The 26,751-nt window shown below is 39.9% G+C and overlaps 1 protein-coding gene across 2 annotated transcripts in view; it reads right to left on the bottom strand.

The window, feature by feature from the left end:
• Positions 1-26,751, bottom strand: part of MACROD2 (mono-ADP ribosylhydrolase 2) — a 2,314,515-nt gene that overhangs the window by 697,154 nt on the left and 1,590,610 nt on the right. For both annotated transcript variants that reach the window (XM_070800713.1, XM_070800712.1), the window contains exon 7: positions 18,039-18,069. In XM_070800713.1, coding sequence (XP_070656814.1) covers positions 18,039-18,069 — 31 coding nt within the window. The remainder of the gene's footprint in view (positions 1-18,038; positions 18,070-26,751) is intronic.

Genomic DNA, 26,751 nt, shown 5'->3' with positions numbered 1-26,751 from the left:
TATTAAAAGCAGAGACATCACTTTGCTGACAAGGGTCTGTATAGTCAAAACCATGGTTTTTCCAGTGGTCATGTGCGGATGTGAGAGTTGGACTGTAAAGAAGGCTAAGCACCAAAGAATTTATGCTTTCAAAGAGTGGTGTTGGATAAGACTCTGAAGAGTCCCTTGGATAGAAAGGAGATCAAACCAGTCAATCCTAAAGGAAATTAACCCTGAATATTCATCTTGGTGGGTCAGATGGTAAAGAATCTGCCTGTAATATGGGAGACCCGGGTTAGTTCCCTAGGTTCGGAAGATCCCCTGGAGAAGGGAATGGCGACACACTCCGGTATTTTTGTCTGGAAAATTCCATGAATAGAGGAGCCTGAAATGTTACAGTCCATGGTGTCGCAAAGAGTTGGACACGACTGAGTAAATTTCACACTTTTTTTTTGAAGAACTGATGCTGAAGCTGAAGCTCCAATACTTTGACCATCTGATGTGAAGAGCCAACTCATTGGAAAAGATCCTGATGCTGGGAAAGATTGAAGGCCAAAGGAGAAGGGGGTGGCAGAAGATGAGATGGTTAGATAGCATCACCAACTCAATGGACATTAATCTGACCCAACTCTGGGAGATAGTGAAGGATAGGGGAGCCTAGTATTCTGCAGTTCTTGGAGTTGCAAAGAGTCTGACATGACTTTGCGACTCAACAACAATAACAGTATATGAGGAAGATTTGAAAGAAAAGTGAAATTGAAATAAAACTTTTCTTTTCTTTTTTTTTTCTTCCTTTCTTTTACTGAACATCAAAGAAGAGATTAACTTAATGAATCATCCTGGATTGTACTCTCATATCCTCCTGATTCCTCATCCTTACCTTTGCTTCTTTGCCTTGTTGGTGGAATGGGAATCTGATCTTAGTCTCATATGGACTGTTTCCGTATGGCAAGGCAAATCACTTAATAACCCTGGCTCTCACTTTTCCCACTGAGAAAAATAAGGAGCTAGACAAGTATGATATACAAAACGGCTTTTAACTCCAAGAGCCTATGGTCTTAGAAATTTTTTAAAAAATGTGCCAAATTTTTAGGAACTTCTGGCAAGACAAAGCAAGCATCAATTGGGCCTTTTCACTCTTTAAGCCAACTGGCAGGATAATGGTTGTCTACTCCTCAAGGTTTCCCAGGAGGAAAGCATTTGAATGTTGCTTTACAGAACTTGATTTGGTTTTGACCATCAGAATATGCTGTCTTACAATGTGAAATTGTACTTTTGAGGCCACAAATAACTGTCATTATTTTGCCTCTCTTATTTGCCTGTATATATATCAGAAAAAACAAAATGTTGTCATCCTTAGGGTTTAGATAAACTGTTGTGAACTTGAAATTGATGAAGCAAGTTGACTTAGTTTTTAATCATTAGGCTACAGTGGTTATGGGTAGGTGTGATATAGAAAGTCTGCCATGATATTACCAGCAAGTTTCATTTCCATGTGGCTGCACTCACGAGGATTAACCATAGGACCACCTCAGAGGGGACAAAGAGACAACCACTGGCCTTCAGAGAAGCAGCATAAAGAACTCAATAGGCAGTGAGGTGGTTTAGACAATAAGACTTCTTCCTGGTGTCATTCAGTCTAAGTAAAGCCTTAACACAATGAATTACTTAAAAATAAATTTAATTAGTAAAAAAAAAAGTAAATTACTTTTTCAATCGTATAGATACTCTTCTAGAGTCTAGGTGATAGGAGGGAATAATACTCAAAGCTCCTATCCTTGAGGAACTCAGACTCTAGTGGGAAAATAATACTTATAACAATAATAAAATTACTATTAAACAATAAAAATAATATTAATTGAAAAAATATTTCTTTTTATGTGCATGCTCAGTCAATTCAATCTTTGCGGACACATGGACTGTGGCTTGCCAGACTCTTCTGTCCATGGAATTATCCCAGTAAGAATACTGGAGTGGATTGTATTACCTCCTCCAGGGAATCTTCCTGATCCATTTCTTGCATTGACAGGTGGATTCTTTACCAATGAACCATCTGGGAAACGCATTATCTTTATGTATCTGGTACCATTTTAATGTATTATCTCAGTCAGTTCAGTAGCTCAGTTGTGTCCGACTCTTTACGACCCCATAGACTGCAGCACACCAGGCTGCTTTCCTGTCCATCATCAACATCCAGAGCTTGCTCAAACTCATGTCCATCGAGTCAATGATGCCATTCAACCATCTCATCCTCTGTCATCCCCTTCTCTTCCTGACTTCAATCTTTCCCAGCATCAGGGTCTTCTTCAAGAGTCAGTTCTTCGTATCAGGTAGCCAAAGTATCGGAGTTTCAACTTCAGCATCAGTCCTTTCAATGAATATTCAAGACTGATCTCCTTTAGTATGGACTGGTTTGATCTCCTTGCAGTTCAAGGGACTCTCAGAGTCTTCTCCAACACCACAGTTCAAAAGCATCAATTCTTCAGTACTCAGCTTTGTTTATGGTCAAAGTCTCACATCGATACATCTAATTTAATGCTACCCGGGAGTCACAGTGGTAAAGAATCCACCTGCCAATGCAGGAGACATGGGGTCAATCCCTGGGTTGAGAGGATCCTCTGGAGTAGGAAATGGCAACCTGATCCAGTATTCTTGGCTGAAGAATTCCATGGACAGAGGAGTTGGCAGGCTACAGTCTATGGGGTTGCAAAAAGCAGAGCATGACTGAGCGACTGAACACAACAACAATTTAATCTTAGAACAACCCCATATTATTGGCATTGCTATTCCCATTTGACAACTGAAGTTACTGAAACCCAGAGAGAGTAATTTGCCTGGACACATGGTTATGACATTTTAACCTAGGCCTGTGTGATCCTGAAACCTGGATCCACAGCCACTTTGATATATGCCCTCCTACTCCAGATCCGTTGGTACTCTAAGGGAGCTCCGAGGCAGTGATGACTCAAAGAATGATCACACACAGTGATGCAGACCATACTCCAAGAAATGTTTATCATCCTCCAGGCAGCAGGACACCAGAATCACGACAAAAAGTAGCCATTGAAGGGGCTTGAGAAAAAGTGGGCAGCCAAAGAATGAAAATGTTTCAGAATGATTAAAAGTAATCTAGATGTTAAAAATAAACTCAAAATATATAAAAGACCTACATGTATAATGTCAGATATTATAAAACTACAGGAAAATATAGGCAGAAAACTCTTTGACGTATGTCACAGAAATATTATTTTGGATCTGTCCCCTAAAGCAAAGGAAACAAGCAAAAATAAACAAATGGGACTTAAATAAATGTAAAAAGCTTCTTCACAGAAAAGGAAATCATTGACAAAACAAAAAGACAACCTTCTGAATTGGAGAAAATATTTGCAAATGACATTCCTGATATGGGGTTAATATCCAATGTACATAAACAGACATTTTCCCAAAGAGGTAATGCAGATAGCCATTTGCTGCTGCTGCTGCTGCTGCTAAATCGATTCGGTCGTGTCCGACTCTGTGAGACCCCAGAGACGGCAGCCCACAAGGCTCCCCCGTCCCTGGGATTCTCCAGGCAAGAACACTGGAGTGGGTTGCCATTTCCTTCTCCAATGCATGAAAGTGAAAAGTGAAAGTGAAGTCGCTCAGTCATGTCCAACTCCTAGCGACCCCATGGACTGCAGCCTACCAGGCTCCTCCGTCCATGGGATTTTCCAGGCAAGAGGACTGGAGTGGGGTGCCACTGCCTTCTCCGTCACACCTGTCAGAATGGCTGTCAAAAACTAAAAGCAGAACTACCATGTGACATAGCAATTCCACTCCTGGGTATATGTCTGAAAAAACCCAAAAACATTAATTTGAAAAGATACAGGCACCCCAGTGCTCATAGCATTATTTACAACTGCAAGGTATGGAAGCAATCTAAGTCTCCATCAACAGATGAATAGATAAAGAAGATGTGATACACACACACACACACACACACACACACACACACACAATGGGAGTTTTGGCATTTGCAGCAACCTAAATTGACCTGGAGGGCATTTGCTAAGTGAAATTAGTCAGGCAGAGAGAGGCAGATACTGTATGATATCACTTATATGTGGAATCTAGATAAATAAAAAATAGTGAACAGGACAGAAAAGAAGCAGACTCACATATTTAGAGAAAACTAGTGGTTATCAGAGGGGAGAGGAAAGTGGGGGTGGGGGGTGGAGAATAGGGGTTATTAGGATATGATACCATGTGCGTGAAACTTTTGAAAATTGTAAAGCACTATAGAATTTAAAGAATCTCTTTTTCAATTGGAAATTAAAAAACAAACTAGATAACACCACTATATAAGTTATAATTTATACATTGAGATATACTACAGTAATTGCCTATAAGCATTACTCATAATAGTCAAAAAGTAACACCAAATACATATACCCGTGAACTGACAAATGGATAAACAAAATGGGGTACATTCATATAACAGAATATTAATAAAAGGGAATAAATTACTGATGCATGCTACAACATGGATGGAGTTTGAAAGTATTATGCTAGAAGGTAGTCACAAAAAATCACATATTTTATGATTCCATTTATATGAAATATGTCCAGAACAGGCAAATCTATAGATACCAAGAGTAGATTATTATTTGCCTAAAGTTGGGGAAGAGGGGCTATGGAGTAACATCTTATATGGAGTCTCTTCAGGGGATGGTGAACATTTATTAAAATCGGATGATGATGGTTACATAGCTTTGTGAATCTACTAAAATCATCTTGAAAGGAAGGGTTTTATATCCTGTAAACTATATTTTAATAGAAATGCCTAAAATGAATTGCAAATAAAAGATTGGGCTCTGTTATTATTATTCTTCTGTTAGCCTCTCAGAAGTCTAAGTGAAATCACTCCTTTCAATAAGTAAGAAAATAGAAATGAGGGTGTGATAGATCTCAATGACTATTGAATCCAGAGTCTGGTTTCCTAACATTGGATTTCCCTACATTCATTTATTCATTCATGTATAATGCCATTCTTTTCTCTAAATTTATTTATTTTTTAATTGAAGGATAATTGCTTTACAGAATTTTGTTGTTTTCTGTCAAACCTCAACACGAATCAGCCATGCTGCTGCTGCTGCTAAGTCGCTTCAGTCGTGTCCGACTCTGTGCGACCCCAGAGATGGCAGCCCACCAGGCTCCCCCGTCCCTGGGATTCTCCAGGCAAGAATACTGGAGTGGGTTGCCATTTCCTTCTCCAATGCATGAAAGTGAAAAAATAAAGTGAAGTCGCTCAGTCATGTCAGACTCCTAGCGACCCCATGGACTGCAGCCCATCAGGCCCCTCAGTCCATGGGATTTTCCAGGCAAGAGTACTGAAGTGGGTTGCCATTGCCTTCTCCTGAATCAGCCATAGGTACACATATATCCCCTCCCTTTTGAAACTCACTCCCATCTCCATCCCCATCCCATGCCTTTAGGTTGACACAGAGCCCTGTTTGAGTTTCCTGAGCCATATAGCAAATTCCCATTGGCTATCTGTTTTACATATGGTAATGTAAGTTTCCACGTTACTCTTTTCATACATCTCACCCTCTCGTCCCCTCTCCTCATGTCCATAAGTCTATTCTCTATGTCTCTTTCTCCATTGCTGTCCTGCAAATAAATTCTTCAGTACCATTTTTCTAGATTCCATATATATTCATTAGAATACAATATTTCTCTTTCTCTATCTAACTTACTTCACTCTGTACAATAGCCTCTAGGTTCATCCACCTCATTAGGTTTACAACAAAACTGAGACCAAAGTACAGAGATTTCTCATATACTCCTACCTATCCCCAGACATTTCATGCAGAGATGAGCTCGATAAAGGACAGAAATGGTATGGACCTAACAGAAGCAGAAGATATTAAGAAGAGATGGCAAGAATACACAGAAGAACTGTGCAAAAAAGATCTTCATGACTCAGATAATCACGATGGTGTGATCACTGACCTAGAGCCAGACATCCTGGAATGTGAAGTCAAGTGGGTCTTAGAAAGCATCACTATGAACAAAGCTAGTGGAGGTGATGGAATTCCAGTTGAGCTATTCCAAATCCTGAAAGATGATGCTGTGAAAGTACTGCACTCACTATGCCAGCAAATTTGGAAAACTCAGCAGTGGCCACAGGACTAGAAAAGGTCAGTTTTCATTCCAATCCCAAAGAAAGGCAATGCCAAAGAATGCTCAAACTACTGCACAATTGCACTCATCTCACACGCTAGTAAAATAATGCTCAAAATTCTCCAAGCCAGGCTTCAGCAATACGTGAACCGTGAACTTCCCGATGTTCAAGCTGGTTTTAGAAAAGGCAGAGGAACCAGAGATCAAATTGCCAACATCCGCTGGATCATGGAAAAAGCAAGAGAGTTCCAGAAAAACATCTATTTCTGCTTTCTTGACTATGCCAAAGCCTTTGACTGTGTGGATCACAATCAACTGTGGAAAATTCTGAAAGAGATGGGAATACCAGACCACCTGATCTGCTTCTTGAGAAATCTGTATGCAGGTCAGGAAGCAACAGTTAGAACTGGACATGGAACAACAGACTGGTTCCAAATAGGAAAAGGAGTTTGTTAAGGCTGTATATCATCACCCTGTTTATTTAACTTATATGCAGAGTACATCATGAGAAATGCTGGACTGGAAGAAACACAAGCTGGAATCAAGATTGCTGGGAGAAATATCAATAACCTCAGATATGCAGATGACACCACCCTTATGGCAAAAAGTGAAGAGGAGCTAAAAAGCCTCTTGATGAAAGTGAAAGTGGAGAGTGAAAAAGTTGGCTTAAAGCTCAACATTCAGAAAACGAAGATCATGGCATCCGGTCCCACCACTTCATGGGAAATAGATGGGGAAACAGTGGAAACAGTGTCAGACTTTATTTTTCTGGGCTCCAGAATCACTACAGATGGTGACTGCAGCCATGAAATTAAAAGACGCTTACTCCTTGGAAGGAAAGTTATGACCAACCTAGATAGCATATTGAAAAGCAGAGACATTACTTTGCCAAGAAAGGTTCGTCTAGTCAAGGCTATGGTTTTTCCTGTGGTCATGTATGGATGTGAGAGTTGGACTGTGAAGAAGGCTGAGTGCCGAAGAATTGATGCTTTTGAACTGTGGTGTTGGAGAAGACTCTTGAGAGTCCCTTGGACTGCAAGGAGATCCAACCAGTTCATTTTGAAGGAGATCAGCCCTGGGATTTCTTTGGAAGGAATGATGCTAAAGCTGAAACTCCAGTACTTTGGCCACCTCATGTGAAGAGTTGACTCATTGGAAAAGACTCTGATGCTGGGAGGGATTGGGGGCAGGAGGAGAAGGGGACGACAGAGGATGAGATGGCTGGATGGCATCACTGACTCGATGGACATGAGTTTGAGTGAACTCCGGGAGTTGGTGATGAACAGGGAGGCCTGGCGTGCTGCGATTCATGGCGTCACAAAGAGTCAGACACAACTGAGTGACTGATCTGATCTGATCTGATCCCCAGACATGCGGGGCCTTCCCCACTGTCAACATCAGACACTAGAGTGATACATGTGTTACAAAAGATGAACTTACAGTGCCATATCATAATTACTCAAAGTCCATAGTTTACCTTAGGGTCCCCTCTTCACATTTTTACATTCTGCAGGTTTGGACTAGAGTGTAACGACATACGTGAATCATTGTAGTATCAACAAGTATTTTCACTGCCCTAAAAATCCTCTGTGCTCTGCCTATTTATCTCTCTTGCAACTCAAACACTGGCAAAGATTAATCTTTTTTTTTTTTTTTTTTTTATTGTATCTGTAGTTATCTACTTTTCTAGACAGCCGTATAGTTGGGACCATATAGTATGATTCCAAGATGAGGCCAGAAGACCAGCTTCTTCACTTAGTCATACGAATTTGAAATTTTCCTGTGTTCTTCCACTGTTTGATTGCTCATTTCTTTTTAGCAAATAATATTACACTTTTTAGTGAAGAATAATTCACTGTCTTAATCTGCTACAGTTTATTTACCTATTCACTGACTAAATGGCATCTTGACTGCTTCTAAATTTTGGCAATTATGAACAAAGCTGCTGTAAACAGGTGTGCATGTTTTAGTGTGGATAGAAATTTTCATCACCTTTGCATAAATACCAAGGAGCACAACTGCTGGATCACATGGTCAGACTATATTTAAAACAGAAACTACAGTAAGAAACCTTATAAGAAACTACAGAATTATCCTCCAGCCTGGCTGTACCATTTTGCATGCCCATCAGTAATGAGAGTTTCTACTGCCCCACACCCTCACCAGCATTTCTTGTCGTCAGTGTTCCAGATTTGGGCCATTCTAATAGGAGTGTGGTAGTATTTCAGGGTTATTTTAATTTGCAATTCCCTGATGACATATGATTCAGAATATATTTCCACATGCTTATTTGCCATCTGTGTATCTTCTTTTATGAAAAGTCTATTAAGGTTTTGTCCTACTTTTTCATTGGGTTGTTCTTTTTTATTGTTGAGTTTTAAAAATTCTTTGTATATTTTGAATAACAACCCATTATGAAATGCATCTTTTAGAAATATTTTCTCCCAGTCTGTGGCTTGTCTTTTAGTTCTCCTGACTTTGCCATTCATAGAGCACATGTTTTCAATTTTAATGAAGTCCAAGTTATGAAATTTTTCCTTCTGGATCATATCTTTGGTGTAGTATCTATAAAGGCATCACCACACTCAAGGTTATCTAGGTTTTCATCTATATTGTCTTCTAGGACTTTTGTAGTTTTGCAATTTACATTTAGGTCTATTATCTATTTTGGGTTAATTTGGGAGAAGGGGTTAAGATCTGTGTCTAAATTATTATTTTTTTTGGAAGGGGAAATCCAGTTGTTCAAGCAACATTTATTGAAGAGGCTATCTTTATGTCATTGTATTACTCCTACCCCCTTTAACAGTGATCAGTTGACTACATTTACATGGGTCTGTCTCTAGGAGCTCTATTCTATAGATCTGTCTATTTTTTCACGAATTCCACACTGTCTTGATTATTATAGCTTTAAATAATTCTTGAAGTTAGGTACTGTTAGTCCTTCAACTTTGCTCTTTTCCTTCAATATTGTGTTGGTAATCTAGGTCTTTTGCCTCTCCATATAAACTTTAGAATCAACTTGCCAATATTTATAAAATAATTTTCTGGGATTTAAGTTGGAATCAGATTGAAACTATACATCAAGTTGGGAAGAACTGATGTCTTTGGAATATTGAATCTTCTATCCATGAGCGTGGGATATTTCTGTATATATTTATTTGTATAAATTGTTTATATTAACCATTTAAAATTAAAAAAAAAAAAAACCATTATCCTACAATCTTGCTACAATTGCTTATTAGTTCCAGGATGATTTGTTTTTTTTTTTTTTTTGTCAGTTCTTTCTGATTTTCTACAAAGATGATCATGTTGTTTCCAGATAAAGACAGTTTTATGTCTTCCTTCCCAATCTGTATGCCTTTTATTTCCTCTTCATAGCAAGGACTTACTCTATGATGCTGAAAAGAAGTGGTGAGAGGGAATATCCTTAACTTGCACTTGATCTTAGTGAGAGAGCTTTGAGTTTCTCACCGTTAAGTATGGCATTAGCTATAGGTTTTTGTAGATAGTCTTTGTCAAGTTGTGGAAGTTGGCTACTAGCCCTAGTAGTTTACTAAAGGTTTTTTTTTTTAATTTTTTGGATCTTGTCAAAAGCTATTTCTGAATTCCTTGATAATTACACGCTGTTTCTTTCATAGTCTGGTGATGCAATAGATTAACTTCATTTAACCAGGCTTGCATATCTGAGATAAGTCCCACTTACCATGGAATCTAATTCCTTTTTTTTATTTGATTTGCTAATATTTTTGAGGATCTAATTACTTTGTAGTTGTTAATTAATAAAATATTTATTAAGAACCACTCTACATCCAGCTCTGGAAGCACAGAACTTAGAGCCCAGTTGCATAAGCTGTCTCAACAGAATAAAAGTCTTGAATAAATAGAAAATTAGTTTTATCAACAATTTAGTTGCTTAGAAAGATCTGGGAATGTGTAGGTGAATCTACATTCATTTAAAACATTTTGAAATAAATTCTGGGTGACAGATAACATGTAAGGTAATTTCATGTTGATTTTATTAATTTTAATTTAATTTTCAATCACTTGCAGGAAACTCTCCCTATTGACCATAGCTGAAAAGAGAGATGAGGCATAAAAAATCTATTTTTTTTTCAGTTCTTAAGAGTCTAAGGAAACTTACTTTGACTGCTAAGGAGGTTTAGATTCATATTCATATTATCATTCTCTCTCTGTCTCTTTCTTTCTGTCTGTCCTTCTTCCCCTCTCAACATCTGTCTGTTGGTTATATTTTCACCCTACTATGATCAGACTCTTCTCTAAAGTCACATTTCTCTAGGGTTTTTTGGTACACAAGATGCTGATCTATATTTGCTCAGGATCTCTGATATGTTTATGGATGGATATAGTCCCAGGAGCTTAAGGTGTTACAGAAACAAACTATAATTGACTCCTCCAAGGGTTTCTATGGAAATGGGCAAGAATTAGGAATGTAAAGAATGATGCAATTATTTATTCATTCTCAATATATTGATTTTAGTTTCCACTGATATGTCTGCAAATTTTGGAAGAAGTACAGTACAAAAACCACAATTGATGTAAGACCTAAAGGTCTAAACAACTAATAATAAGTCACTGTACTGATGCCTTAGGAATTTCATACTTTCAAATTTTTCAGGATTTGGGATTATAAAGGCATTTTAATAAAGTAAATACTATCAAAACCATTAACTATTCTTACCAAATAGAGCCTATAAACATTCAAATATTTACTGATTCTGAGTAGAATCAAACCACTCCAGAACTAATTTACCTATGAGTGACCTGTCTGATTTAATTTGGTCTTCTTTCCTCCCTTGAGTGATGATATCCAGAAGGCCATTGTGATTTAATGCTTTCTTCTCATTACATGAAAGAATTGTATTCAGACACATGGAATTCAAGCTATACTAATTTCCAATCTCTTTTGCAGTTAGGTTGGTCATGAGACCAATTTCTCCCCAATGAAAGAAAGACGGAAGTGAAAAGCGCTACTGTGAATCCAGGGATTGTAGAATAGGGTGCGTGCCCATCCTGCTTGTTTATTTTCCTAGAACCAAGAAAGATGACTTTCCGAGAACAATGCCTAATGAAAGGCAGAACAGCTATTTAATACCATAACAGATTAATGGCACCTTGAATGATAGCGTGGAACAAATCCTCCCTAACCAGAATGCTCTCTTAGGAATTATTATCATAGAAATAAATCAGCATCTATATACACTAAGACACTCTATTTTGGATTCTCATTGTTACAGAAGCTTAGCTTTACCCTAACTAATATGGTCTCATTCAGATGCATCTCAGGATGATTTTTTAAAAATAGAATCATTGACTAAAAAGGATTTGACATGAAAATCATTGTCCTAAAGAGCTAAATATACTTGACTTCTCTAAGAGCTGTCATTATTTTTGAATTCCTTTCTAAAGAGATCTGAGCTATGTTTATTTAAAGTCACTCTTTAGATACAAGTATGTATAAGAAGCAAATAAAAAGGAGTGTCATTCAAGACTGGATGAGAAAAATGAGCAAGCACATGGAAATTATTCTACTGATCAAATGGAAAATGTGACCCATTCTTAGGGAATTCTTCAGGGAGAGCATCTTATTAGTGCTCCCATTTTTAACATGGCTGAAAGGTATCCCCAGGGTTCCTACTAAATGGATAGACTTTGTAATTTACTGAAGTGGTTTCCCTATTTCCTTAAAAGGCTTACTGTTTTATTACATCTATAAGAAAAGCCATTTTTAACATGTAACATAATAATAAATGGCAGCTTCTAAGGATGAGGTGGCTTGGAATTCATTTCTACTTTCTAGTCTTGAAACAAAATTTTACCTTGACATAGTTGCAAGGAAATAGATAGTCAGACCTCAGGAACAATAATACAGTTGTAATTTTTATTACTTTTTGAAACACTTAATCTTTTAATTAAGTCCTAAAATTGTTCAATTTGAACAGAACACCAGGGAGAATGACACTGGTTTCCACAGTGCCACAAAGCTAGGTTTCCAGGATTTTCATTTCTTTCGGTATATCCCCTGAGGGAATCCTGCCCGTGGGTCTCACTGGCATTTTTAGGTAAAGTGAGCTGGCATATTTTGTTGCTGTATGATTGAAACTATTTTCCAGAGCAAAAGTAGAAGCTTTGGTTTCTCCATTTATGTCTTTTTTATTATTAAAGACTCCACAGTTTGAGAGAGTAAAAGGGGAGTTTGTACCACATTTTGTGGGATGAATGTATAAATGTGTACATGTTTGAGTGAATTTTCTAGAACCGTCTATTCAGATGATAAGGCCTCAGAGGATTACAAACAATTTAATAGGTATAATTGAGTTGTCTGTTAAACTCTTCCTCCAGTGCTTCCTAAGGATCAGTTCATGAAATATTATTCAAATGTGACAGAATTAAGATGAGTGTGGCCCCAGCACTGCATTTTCCCAAAGGGAAGCAAGTTACCCCAACTCTAATGTTACTTTGCTTTGAGGGCCAGCAATTAACTCAAGGATTACCAAGAATAGTAACACTTCCTAGAGTGTCAATTATGTGTCCAGGACAAAAAACACAGGATGTCATAGAAGGGAATTTATGAGAGAGAATAAGAGTCACCATTAGCCCACCTGAAAGAAAGTTTTCAAAGCAAATGGAAATATCAAAGGGAAAAGAAGAAAGCTGGAGGAAGGAGGGGAGCTGTCAGGGGGATGAAAGGGAGGGACACACATTTTTGTCAATTTTGCTCTGGTTTCCAAATGTATTACATAAGATAAGTCTTCCCACAAGCCCCGAATTGCCCAGCCATGGTTGTCACACCCTCTGAAATCTGTCAGCATTTAGAGCTGACAGAGGGCATGCCCTTTAGCATTGCCTTTGGAGAATGCCCTGGTTTCTTTCCAAGTCATGTCTGTGAATGTAGACAGATGTAGTGATAAAAATATTTGCCAAGTAGATATAAGGTTAGCGAAACATCGTGTCGATCTCCTTTTTTACTACTTAAAAGCAGAAGAGCAAACTCGAATGCAAATGAGCGATTCAATTAGAAAGTTGTGTTCTGGTGGCATGTCATGGAACGCAGAGGGAGACCAGGTGATTTGATAGAAACAGGCCTTCCCTGTTGGTAACAGAAATCGTATGAATAAATATGGGAGCTGCTTTCACTAAATTATGCTGCGCTTAAATTTTTTCACCAGATTTCCAGCCAATAACTCAATGACTGAAATTCCTTCCTTTCTAAAAACACCATCTTGTACCTGGAAAGGAAGATTCAAGTCTTGTTTTGTTTCTTGGGTTTTTTTCCTCCACAGAGAATATTTTCTCAATTACTCAAAGGATATACTTTTCCACCTGGACTTCATTTCTGTTAACTATATTGACTCTCATAAAACGGATAAAAATTATTTTCGCTGCCCACTTCTCAGTAAAAATTCCATTGCTATGGATCATGTCTAGCCTCTTGTGTTAAACTTATTAGCACCAGAGTATCCAAGTTGGGCTCACAGGGCAGAAGGCACGCACAGGATCTGAAATGTCCATCAGGGAAGCTCAAGCCTCTGAGACAGGCTTAGCAGCCAATTCAAACCTTTAACTAGGATCTGGGAGTTTAGAGCCCCTGGAAGCCTCATCTGGATCTGTTTTTCCAAAACTAACCCAAGTCTTGTTCAGTATTTTACCAAATGTGGCTTTTCATCCTGAGTGTAAGCAGGCGGTCTGGTGCCCCGTGGAACCAGCCTGGAAGCATTGCATGGGGGACAGCAATGGCACTGGCTGAAAATCAAAGTAGAAAAATCTAGCTCCTCATCCTGGGAAACCTCAAAGCAAGCAGGGCCTGCTCCCATTAGGTTTTTCTCTTAAATTGGGTTGTTTTTTTTTTTTTTTTTTTAATTGGGTTGAATTGCATGGTAGAGAGCTGTCAGTCTGTGTCTTGCAAAAAGATGCAGCTGGTTTTGTCTCCAAAAGGTTGAGGATTGAGGAAAGGGTGAGAGAGGAACTGGTTTCTGGCGGGGTCTCCAGCGTCTCAAAGCCTGGATCCTCCAAACATGCTTTGGATGTGAGGATTATGTAGAGGTTCCCACAAATTGGGGATGCTTACTGTTGAAATTGCCCTGTATGAGATCACCTTGGCAATTAAATAACTCAAACCCTTCCAAAGAAGCCTCTACCACAGTCAGTAATTTTGTTCTAATAGAAGAATTAGAGTTACATTGAGTTTGGGGGCCATAAACCTAAAAGTGAAGGTTAATCCAAAGCAAATGGGTGTCTGGGAAATTACAGTGGATGGGGTGGTGGGCTGGGACTAGGGCATGTCGGGAAAAGTCAGGATGGGGTCTAAGAGCAACGAGTACCTCCCTGAGAGACCATCATTCGATGGGCCATGATAAACAGCAGAGACTTTTTGCTGTTGTTGTTTTTAAGTGAAATAGAGTGCTGTATTTATCTTTGTTTTCTTTCCTTTAAAAATAAAATTATTGGAGTAGAGTTGATTTACGGTATTGTGTTAGTTTCAGGTGTACCAGTAAAGTGAATCAGTTATACAAATACAACCCCCTCAAAAAAAAAAAAAAAAAATATATATATATATATATATATACACACACACACATACACACACACACAGATTGCTCTAACTAAACAAGTTCTTGAGTCTTCATTTTTCCTTGTAAAGATGGACATTGTTATGCCTAAAATCATTCCCAGTTCGAGAATGTTTTTTAAAAGCAAATTTGTTGCTCTTAAAATAGAGCTGTTTTTCCATTTAAGAAAATACCAACTAGGTAGTTTCTCTACTTGTTATTTTGCCAATCAACAATTCTGCTTCTTGTATCATCGGTTAGTGATCAATTGGGGTTATAAACATCATTGTCGTAATTGAGCAGCAGTATTTCCTGAGCTTCTCAAGGAGGCACCATGCTAGATACTGGGTGTGTGTAGAATATGCACAAGTGAATCCCTATTCACGAGAAAGCTCCAGATAGACTACAAACACAGGGTATATTTTAAAAAATCTATGGAAAAATATGAACCGGCAATTATTAATTGTCCAGATTACAAATGCTGAAAAGTTTCAAAGATGTAATGACCATCAAGAGTTGGAATATCCAAGGAAGACATCTCATAGATCAAGCTTCAACGTATACAAGTGTGTGTGGTGTGTTTTTGTTTTGTTTGATTGTTTTGCTTTTAATTTTCTTTTTCTTTTTAGCTGTGGATCACTTTCTTCAAATAAAGTATTCTTTCAAATGCCAATAAGTAAAGATAAAAGTAAAATTGATCTAGATAACAGAGGAGCCAGAACTAAGTTCTGAAGAAGAGCAAGAAAACCACTGATCCATAAATTATGAGTGCTTAGGAGAGAATCAAGGACTGATTAGAAAGCTACAGTTTCACAAGTAACCATCATTTCCAAGTTACAAAATGCTAAATGATTCAGAAAGTAAAGAGACCTGCAGTAATCTAAATGTTACTAAAGATCTCGTGAAGCTGAAAGTAAGTCTGGGTCTAAAGCTCAAGTGCAATTAGTGAAAGACAACACGGACCTGACTTGCAGGTTTCAGCTTCACTTTGAAACTTACTCAAACGCTAGACAGGAAAAGAGATGAGTAGCCAGGACTCGAAAATCACTTTCTGTCTTTTCACCTTGCTTATGGTTTCTTTTATTGTGCAGAAGCTTTTAATTTTAATTAGACATGTATAATATCATATAAGAAACGAATCGCCAGTCCAGGTTTGATGCGTGATACAGGAAGCTCGGGGCTGGTGCACTGGGATGACCCAGAGGGATGGTACGGGGAGGGAGGTGGGAGGGGGGTTCAGGATGGGGAACACGTGTACACCCGTGGTGCCTACATGTTGATGTATGGCAAAACCAATACAATATTGTAAAGTAAAAATAATAACAATAATAATAATAAAAATAAAAAATAAAAAAAAAGAAATCGCATTCTTTGACCTGGCGCTGTGAAAACTGACTGAGCTCGTGTGGCGGCAGCCTCTAAGTCATCGACTGTGACTCCCTCTCAATGCCGTTCTCCAGTCTTCAGTATTCCCTGCCACCAACATAGAGCAGTACTGATCTAGTTACTGCACACTGAGCCATGTTACTCTAAGGAGAGAAATCCCTGTCCTTCAGGGATCACAGTTCCTCAAGAGCCACGTTAAGTTTGATTCCGTTTTTACCATCCTTTCTCGAGCCTTTCCTTTTAGTGTTCATGTTCATCTTCCTTTACTTTTCTGTCTCTTTCCCCACTACCTCCCCCCATTTAGTGTATTAGCTGTTAAATTTAGCTTCTGAAAGTCTTTGAACACTACCATCAGATTCTCAGAGGTAAAACAGACATCGACAACATGACAAACCATTGTCTGGGGCTTTCGGGTTTTTGTTTGTTTGTTTTGTTTTTTTGGTCAAGGAAAATGAAGACCGTCATGTGAGAATGTCCTCAAAATCAGAACCATTTCTGTGGTGGAGTCTGATTTGCCTTTAGACAAGGTGACATGAAGATCTGGGTAAAATGTTGCATGTAACGCTTCTTTTAAGCAAATATATCAGTGAGAGTTATAACTGGGCACCTGTGAGGCAGAAAGAGTGGCAGTGATGGGGTGATGGTGCAGATGGTCCAGCCTTAGCTCACCAGCCCAGTGTCCACTGTTTTACTCCAAAGATAGGCTGTAGCGGAATCCAGAGTGAGGCGGGGTGGGGCGCGGGGGGAGAGGGGGGAGAAGCATGCCTTCGATTTTTAAATAATGTCACCAAATCTTTTCCCATTTAATTTAATTCAGGCCTACATTTTCCACTTTACTTTCACTGAAACCTTTAAAACAAAAACAAAAACAAAAAAAACACCTTGGGGACTCCCCTAGTGGTCCAGTGGTTAAGAGTCTGCCTTGCGATCTAGAGACTGTGCGTTCAGTCCCTGGCTGAGGAGCTAAGATTCCACGTGCTGCAGGGCACCTGAGTCCAAGTGCTACAGCTAGAGAGACCATGTGCCTCAAAGATCCCGTACGATGTGGCTAAAACCGGACGCAGCCAAATTAAAAAATACCACCTTAAGAGGAAGAAGTCTCCTGCTTTTGACAACACTTTAGCTATCCTTTCCCTCTAGTAACAAATTTAAACTGGTTCTTTACATCTGCATGTATTTTATTTTTCACTTAAAAGTCTCCACGTGAGAAGTTTGAGCTCAGAAAAGTCATAATCTTATTTGCTTGACCAGAAAACTCTAAAATGACAAACTCTGTTTTACCTGAATATTGTGAAACAGATTTATTAACAAGCTGAGGAAAAAAGTATATGTAAATGCCATTGTAGGTAAAAGAATATTTAGAGAATTTTAGGCTGATGCAAGCAAGAGGTTATAAAAAACATTTTGCTTCCATCTCTAAGTAAAGCAGCTGCTACTTAAAACAATCTATTGATACCAGGAAAAAAAAAAAAATCTTCCTCTAATCAAAAATGTGTGTTTATATTAACAATCACATCTTTTAAATTAAATATATAGACATATGCATGTGTGTGCATTTTAATGCTTCTATAATTTTGTAATTCACAACAAAAAATGGTAATGTTAGATTTTATATGTATTATGACTCATCTAACAGAATGACTTAATTAACAAAAACACTATTAGAGGTCAGATCATAGGCGAGTAAACATTTTTACATAACAAAAGACATTAAGCCACAGTGCACCTAATTATTGCACATGGTATGCAATACAACTAAATTCATTAACACCCAAAATATCCAAATAGCCTCTTGAGAGTCCTCAAAGAAGTTTGACCTGCATTTGAGTCTCTTTAAATGACTGCAAACTGCATCCATCAGAGAACCTCTAATGTTTCCTGTTAACCTTGACTTTAACAACAAAATAAAGAAATGTAAACATTACCAAAAGATAGGTCACTTACCATAAATGCCTGTTGAGATGCATGGAAATGCCTGTGAATAAACCACAAAAAAACAGAATAAATTTTAAAGGCCCGGCTCTCCCCAAACCCATCAACATCTATTTCAACATCTGTTTTGCTTGATAATGGGATGTCCTCTACTCACGTACTCTGAGCTCTGAACGCCACTCAGGTGAAGTAGGAGACATTGTGGAAATGGTATATTTGATTAAATTTTCTTTACCAGCAATTATTCCAGCTCACAAGAGGCAAGGGTCAAATTACCAGGCATTGTGGGAACCAATTGTTAAACTAAGTTATAAGAAATTATATCACATAAGCCTACAATGAACTAAGTTGTATCTAAAAGAAATAATCATTCATCATCAAGTCCTAAGTATTTGCCACGTTTTACTATTGCCTTTGCTACTGAGATGACCATGTCTATTACATGTGTCTGGTGGAAATACAGTATACCAGTATGGGATGCTACTGGGCATTCTCTCCCAGCTCTGTATTAAGTGACATCCTGTTGGTGGCATAAAATCTGAAAATACCAATCAACATTCATCTGTGTCAACTGAAACCACAGGTTGGCTATGGAAATAACATTTTGATAAAATTTAACAGAAGGATTCTGTAAGAATCAATTGGATATACAGAATTTCTAATAAAGGGTATCACATGTTCGTCTAGTCAAGGATATGGTTTTTCCTATGGTCATGTATGGATGTGAGAGTTGGACTGTGAAGAAGGTTGAGCACCGAAGAATTGATGCTTTTGAACTGCAGTGTTGGAGAAGACTCTTGAGAGTCCCTTGGACTGCAAGGAGATCCAACCAGTCCATTCTGAAGGAGATCAGCCCTGGGATTTCTTTGGAAAGAATGATGCTAAAGCTGAAACTCCAGTACTTTGGCCACTTCATGTGAAGAGTTGACTCATTGGAAAAGACTCTGATGCTGGGAGGGATTGGGGGCAAGAGGAAAAGGGGACGACAGAGGATGAGATGGCTGGATGGCATCACTGACTCGATGGACGTGAGTCTGGGTGAGCTCCGGGAGTTGGTGATGGACAGGGAGGCCTGGCGTGCTGCGATTCATGGGGTCGCAAAGAGTCAGCATGACATGACTGAGCGACTGATCTGATCTGATATTCTATTCTATTCAAGAAGGAACAGTTAGAACCTAACACGAACAACTGACTGGTTCAAAGTTGTGAAAGGAGTACGGCAAGGCTGTACGTTGTCACCCTGTTCACTTAACTTCTATGCAGAGCACATCATGTGAAATGTAGGGCTGGATGAATCACAGCTGGAATCAAGACTACTGGGAGAAATACCAACAACTTCAGATAAGCAGAGACATCACTTTGCTGACAAAGGTTCCTGTAGCTATGGTTTTTCCAGTAGTTATGTATGGATGTGAGAGTGGGACCATAGGAAAGCTGAGTTCCTAAGAACTGATGCTTTTGAATTGTGGTGCTAGATAAGACTCTTGAGAGCTCCTTGGATTGGAAGGAGATCAAACCAGTCAACGCTAAAGGAAATCAACCCTGAATATTCATAGGATGGACTGATGCTGAAGCTGAAGCTCCAAAACTTTGACCACCTGATGTAAAGAGCTAACTCATTGGAAAAGACCCTGATGATGGGAAAGATTGAAGGCAGGAGGAGAAGAGGGCAGCAGAGGATGAGCTTGTTAGACAGCACCACTGACTCAGCGGACATGAACTTGAGTGAACTCTGGCAGATTGTGAAGGACAGGGAAGCCTGGAGTGCTGCAGTTCATGCGGCTGCAAACAGTGGGGCACAGCTTAGCAACTGAACAGAATATTCTATTCTTATATTTAAGTTGTGTGCTATACATTCTTTGTAACTTATAGAAGTAACATATTAAATTTTTGGACTTCCCAGGTGACGCTAGTGGTAAGGAACCTGCCTGCCAAAGCAGGAGATGTAAAAGCCTAGGGAGGAGGAAGATCCCCGGGAGGAAGGCATGGCAACCCACTCCAGTATTCTTGCCTGGAGAATCCCCATGGTCAGAGAAGCCTGGCGGGCTGCAGTCAGTAAGATCACACGAATCGGACATGACGAAAGTGACTTAGCACACACACTAATTTTTTGAGTCATTTTTTAAACAATTGCTGGCAAGCCACTGATTATACCAGACACTGTGGATTGAACGCTTGTGTCCACCCAAATGTAGAAGCTGAAACTCTAACGTGATGGTATTTGGAGGTGGAACCTTTGGGAGTTAATTAGGTCATGACAGTTGAGCCTCCATGATGGGATTAGAATTCTTAAAAGAAGAGGAAGAGAACAAGCACGCTCTGCTCTCCACCAAGTGAAGATGCAGTGAGAAGACAGCCATCTGCAAACTAGGGGGTGCCCCTGCACCAAACGCCAGATCAGCTGGCATCCTGACCTTTGACTTCCCAGCTGTGAGAAATGAATGCCTGCAGTTTAAGCCATCTAGTAATTTGTTGCTGCTGCAGCTGCTGCTAAGTCGCTTCAGTCGTGTCCAAATCTGTGCGACCCCATGGACTGCAGCCCACCAGGCTCCTCTATCCATGGGATTTTCTAGGCAAGAGTACCGGAGTGGGGTGCCATTGCCTTCTCCAGTAGTTTGTTATTGCAGCCCAATAAAAGACACTGTACTTTATTTAGCAATATTTAGAGTTTGATTCGGAGAAGGCAATGGCAACCCACGACTGAGCGACTTCACTTTCACTTTTCACTTTCATGCATTGGAGAAGGAAATGGCAACCCACTCCAGCGTTCTTGCCTGGAGAATCCCAGGGACAGTGGAGCCTGGTGGGCTGCCGTCTCTGGGGTCGCACAGAGTCAGACACGATTGAAGCGACTTAGCAGCAGCAGCAGCAGAGTTTGATTAAAAGAGTTAATGAATAAATGTAAATAGAGTGGAGTCAAAATCGAGCTTTCTAATAACAGAAGGGGATCTGAGAATGGTGATGTTCTCCTGCCAATGTACCTATATGTAAATCTGATCGAGTTGCTATCATCTTTGTCTTTTCCCAGGAAAAATGCAGACGATAACATCTACCATATAGAAGTATGCTGCAGGAATTCATGACAGGATTGTTTAAATAAGGACTGATGTTACACTAGAAATTCAAAACACTGCAGCTACTGTTGACTGTAATAACTAATTTGATGGCTGAGCTCAATCATAATGAAATGTTTAAGCCTTTTTTGTATGTCTTTGGGTTAAATGTGTATTACATTTTATTTTCCTTGACATTTTAAAAGGATATATATTTATTCCCTTTGCTTGGATCTTCTATTTAAAGTCACAATTTACATGATTTGTTTTGGACACAGTAATATTAATAATTGACTCTGTTGAGCTTAGTTACAGGTCTGTGAAACACTTTTTCCCTTTCATTTCACTAGTAAATGCTACTAGTTTCTAATTAAAAAAAAAAAAGGACAGTTTCTGGGATGGAGTAGAAGCTCTTTTTAAAATGAATCGAATTAATTATTTGATTCCTTGCATTCTTGAGGTGCCAGTATGCCAGTAAATCTGAAGGATTTTCTTGACCCACTCAATCCATCCTGTGACCCTCAACCATGAAAAGATAGGACGGAGCAAATTCTCCTGAAAATATTGTAGTTTTTTTTTACAGGCATTCACCAAGATTCTCCATAGGCATGTAAATCAACTGCATGCTTACTCTAAGTCATTTGTTGTAAGGAATTCACATTCAGGAATGGCCTGCTTAGAAGTACAAATTAGAAAATTAGAGAGGATTCAGAGTCATCCCTATCACTTGTGCCATGCCTTCTCATGTTTCATTGTGCTTTTAAATGCGGTAGAGAGAGGTGAGCTTACAGCTGATGCCCCAGGAATTCCATGGAAACAAACTGAACACATAAACATTATCCATCTTGTGCTCCATGCAGACAAAGAGAAAAGTTTGAGAACGGCTGCATCAAGCCATCAAGCAGAAACTACTAGTTATTAGAACGGTTTCCACAAGCCAGTCTGCTAGAAATCCCAACTGGACACCCTTTCCATTCAACATGTCGGAGAGTTTAGTTAACTGCTTGGAGCATCTGTTTCTTCATCAGTAGATAGAAACTCAAAGTTCTCCTGAGGGGTTTGTGGGAGCATGAGAAGGAATGAAGAATACATAGCATTGTGTCTGACAAGGGGCACTATCCCAGCTAATGCCAATTCTTCTGTTGGCCACTGTAATGACCACCAGGCTCTACTTTAAGCAGGGAATCTATTGCCCTGGGGGTTTCCCTGGGGGCTCAGATGGTAAAGAATCTGCCTGCAATACAGGAGACCCAGATTCAATCCCTGGATCAGAAAGATCCCTGGAGAAGAGAATGGCTACCCACTCCAGTACTCTTGCCTGGAGAATCCCATGGACAGAGGAGCCTGGAGGGCTACAGTCCACGGGATCACAAAGAGTCAGACACAACTGAAATGACCAAGCACGCACACAGGCACTGTTGTGCTAGCGCAGGGCTTCCTGACCTTGGCACTGTCGATATCTGGGACCAGACAGTGCTTTGTTGCTCGGGGCTGCCTCGAGCATGGTGAGATGCATAGCAGCTTCCCTGTGCTCTCCAGCCACTTGCTAGGAGCAGGCTCCCAGTCTTGACTATCAAAAACATTTCCAGGCATTGTCACATTTCCACAGGGGGTGAAATCACCCCGGGCTGAGGACTACTGCCCTAGAATCTAGTACCTAGACCCCAGCAGGGCTGTCTGCAGACAGCCTTCAACTGTCAGCCTTTTCAGGGATGGTCTCAGGCGCAGAGACCCTCCTCACTGGGGCCATGCCCTGGCCCATAGTCTGTGCAGAGTATAAAGGCCTTGGCTCATTTTGGCTCAAGTCAGCGTAGCACTGAAGGACCCTGCAGCACCACAGCCACCGCCGAGCCACACGGCAGCTCACCCCTTTCCCCCTGCCCCCTCTTGTTACCCACCTCCCCTGTCTTCTCCAGGGGCTGATCCCCAGGCACAGCTCAGTAAATGTCCTGCACCCTGAACTCTGTCTCAGAGTCAGCCTCCGGGAGACCTGATCCGAGTTCACTCCCTTCTGCTTCCCTCCTACATCCAGCATTACTGGTCATTCTCTCATCAGATTCCGTAGAAGAGAGAGCACACCAGCCCGCTAATGGCAACTTTCATTCGCCTCAGCTCCCAGCTCTATCTCAGATTCAATCACATGACTCAATAATTGAGTCTGAATGTACCAACTGTCTTGTCTGTTTTAACAAGGACAAATAGCTTCATCTGAAAATGACATCGTCGCCTTCAAAGTGAAGGTGCACAGTTGCATAATGGAGGATGGCGTTGATAATATATATTATTGTATTAAACACAAAGGCAATGATAAAGCAGAGATGGGATTGCAAAATCATGGAAAAACTCATTGTATGTAAAGCAATTTTGCATACAATTCATCCATATAAATTTCCTAATTGATCACTTTTTATCGTGAGAAAAAGAGAGGAACAGAGAAAGAAAAGAGTGAGCAAAGTGAGCTCAACTAAAGGGTTTTGCAGGACATTTGTTCTTTGCCATACTAAATTTCTGATGGGGCCACAAGAAGGGAACAATGTAAGATTTCTTTATTTCAAATTTATATTTAATATAACCACCTCCCACAAAAATCCTCTCCTGTGGAAGAATGATAGATTGCATTATACCAAAACCCAGGCAGTTTAGCCTGGTTTATTTTAAAGTGCATGTAATTCTGCAGTCACCTGTAGAACTTGGGGAACTGACATCATCAGCCCACTTTGTAAGGCTCCAGACTCCCCTTCCAACAGGCAAGCCCCAGGAGCAAGGACGTCTCCATGCTAATCACGGCCGAACCTACAGCGACCGGAAACTTCAGAGCACTTGACTGCCAGCCAGAATTTTTTTTTCTTTTTCCCAAATCAGCATGTACTTCCCTCTTGTGGGAAAAATATTCATTTGACTTGGAGAGTGAGAGAGGATTTTTCTTTTGTAAAATTATAGATTTCCACCTGGAAAATACTTCCTTAGCCCAGCATGTTGTTTTCAAGTACATTTGTAGAAACACTGAAATCCTCAAGGCTGTAGACTCTGCTTCCCATCCTCTTGAATTCCTGTTTCCACTTCTCCTACTTCTGTCTGAATAACTTGAGGGCAAAGAAAGAAATACCCTCAACCTTTGTTTTGACCCTAATGGTGCCTCAAACCTAATGCAGTGAGCCCTTAGCCAGTATTATAACCATCACGTGCTTTCCTTTGATCCTTGATTCATACAAAGTGGGAATTTCTTCCTCTCCTCCTTATCCAAGGTCACTACCATCTACCCACTGCTTATACAACAGCCTTGTGATCTGAGTAGGTCTGACTCCACCCTCAGTTCCACAGGAAGGTGATGCCTGAAGAAGGTAAGTAGCACACACCTCCTTCAGTCACAAGGATAGAGAGATGGGGAGTTGTGGCATCACTGAGCCGATGGTGTAAATTAACTGCAAAGTGCTCTCAACCTCTGGAATCTTTCAGTTGCTTAGTCAACACTTTCCTCATCGCTTAGTCAGTTTTAGTTAGGTACTTCATTACTTGCAAGCAAAAACATGCTACCCAATACACCTTTCATTTAAATGTCTGTGATGATATATCACTGTTCACTGACTTGAGGAAGCTGTCAACTGTAAGAAACACCATTGTGTTGTTGAACTTTGTGTGCCGCTAAACAAGAAGCTCTGTAACAGTGAAAATACACTTTCCTACCACTTAGGATTTTTATTCTATACCTACTGAAATGACTATTTTGGATTTATTTAAACTGTTTCTTCCGAGAAGGCAGTGGCACCCCACTCTAGTACTCTTGCCTGGAAAATCCCATGGATGGAGGATCCTGGTAGGCTGCTGTCCATGGGGTCGCTGAGGGTCGGACACAACTGAGCGACTTCACTTTCACTTTTCACTTTTATGCATTGGAGAAGGAAATGGCAACCCACTCCAGTGTTCTTGCCTGGAGAATCCCAGGGACGGGGGAGGCTGGTGGGCTGCCGTCTACAACTGAAGTGACTTAGCAGCAGTAAACTGTTTCTTAAGTTATAACTTGCTCTACAGCATAGATAAAAAGGAGAAAAACTGGTTACAATTTCCTCAAACATTCCTCATGTGAAGAGTCTGGTTCTTCTGAATGACTTTTCGAAACAGAATTCTAGACATGAGCTTCCCATAGTTTAATCCTTGTTCTCTCAACATGATATTAACTCAGGCCATCACAAGATGGCCTGAGAACTGACTCAGAACTTTCCTTCCAGGCCCATGACACCCTCTCTGAAACTTTGAAGGCTGGCTCCTTCTTTGTTGCTAAGAAAGGTTTTCAGACAACATAAAAGACACATACCTCCTTAAATGGCCCCTAACTGGTTGGGCAGCTAAAGGCCAAGGCTGTCCAGTCAATGCCTTGGGGAAGACGACAATCGTACGCATGTACAGGAACAACACCTTACTGTAAGCAGGCTTGACTATAAACAGCCCTGGCTATAAGAGGCGTTCTACTTTCAAAGAAGTTAGCATATGAGAAAATGTGAATCAGTGGAACTTAGGGTACTGCTCTTTGTCTTTAGATGTCTGGTTATCAGCCTAGTAGGTTGTACCAAATCCTCTTAACCCCATGATGAAGGATACTTGGGTATTTCTCAAACTATGATATACCTCATTCTAGGAGTATGCAAGATATTTTGGTGTACAGCAAACAGTCACTGTCCATTCCAATGTAATATCAATATATTATTTTTATATGCTGCATTAAACAGCCAAGAGTGTGCCCCTCAGGGCCTCAGTTTCTCTAATTATGAAAGGAGCAGAGTTGGACTAGATGGATCAGTTCAGTGGTTACATTCTGCAATGCTATGAAACAGCCTCTTTTGTCTCTCTAAAGCTCAGGATAAAGGTGCTGAAAAGCCAGGCACTTTTACAGCATCCTGAATTCGTCATAGTGTTTAAACATGGGAGGTGGTAACGTAGCAACAACAGCTGTCATTCTTGAATTATAGCAGTCTGCTCCTTATCTGTGGTTTTGCTCTTCTCAGTTTCAGTGACCCCTGGTCAACTGCAGTCTGAAATTATTAAACGGAAAATTCCTGAAGTAAACAATGCACAAACTTTAAATTGTGCTCCATTCTGAGTAGCGTGGTGAAATCTAGCGCCACCTCACTCCATCCTGCCTGGGGCGTGAATGCTCCATGTATCCTACCTGCTGGTCGGTCACTCAGTAACCAGCTCAGTTATCAGCGAGGCTGTCTCAGTATTGCTGTGTCCTGGTGCTTGTGTTCAAGTAACACTTCCTTCTCTTAATGACGGTCCCAAAGCCCAAAGGCAGTGGTGTTGGCAATTTGAATATGCCAAAGAGAGGCAGTGCTTTACCTGTGGTGGATTCATTTTGATATCTGGCAAAAACTAATACAATTATGTAAAGTTTAAAAATAAAATAAAATTAAAAAAAATAAAAAAAAAAAAAAAGGAAAAAAAAACCACAAAAACCAAATCTGTGCTACTCTTGCCGTCACACCTCAAACTGTGAAAGTTACAGTCATCATATGTGGTAAGTGCTTAGAGAACACAGAAAAGGCATTAAATTTGTACAATACGACTTTCTGAGAAAGAGAGAGACTGTATTCAAATAACTTTATTACAGTATATTGTTACAGTTCTATTTTTAGTTATTGTTGCTAAACTCTTGTGTGTTTGTGCATGTGTGTGTG

This window comes from Bos indicus, chromosome 13 (genome assembly GCF_029378745.1).
Source record: "Bos indicus isolate NIAB-ARS_2022 breed Sahiwal x Tharparkar chromosome 13, NIAB-ARS_B.indTharparkar_mat_pri_1.0, whole genome shotgun sequence".
NCBI lineage: Eukaryota > Metazoa > Chordata > Mammalia > Artiodactyla > Bovidae > Bos > Bos indicus.
Note: the sequence above shows the minus strand (reverse complement) of the source record. Positions and strands in the feature narration are given on the sequence as shown.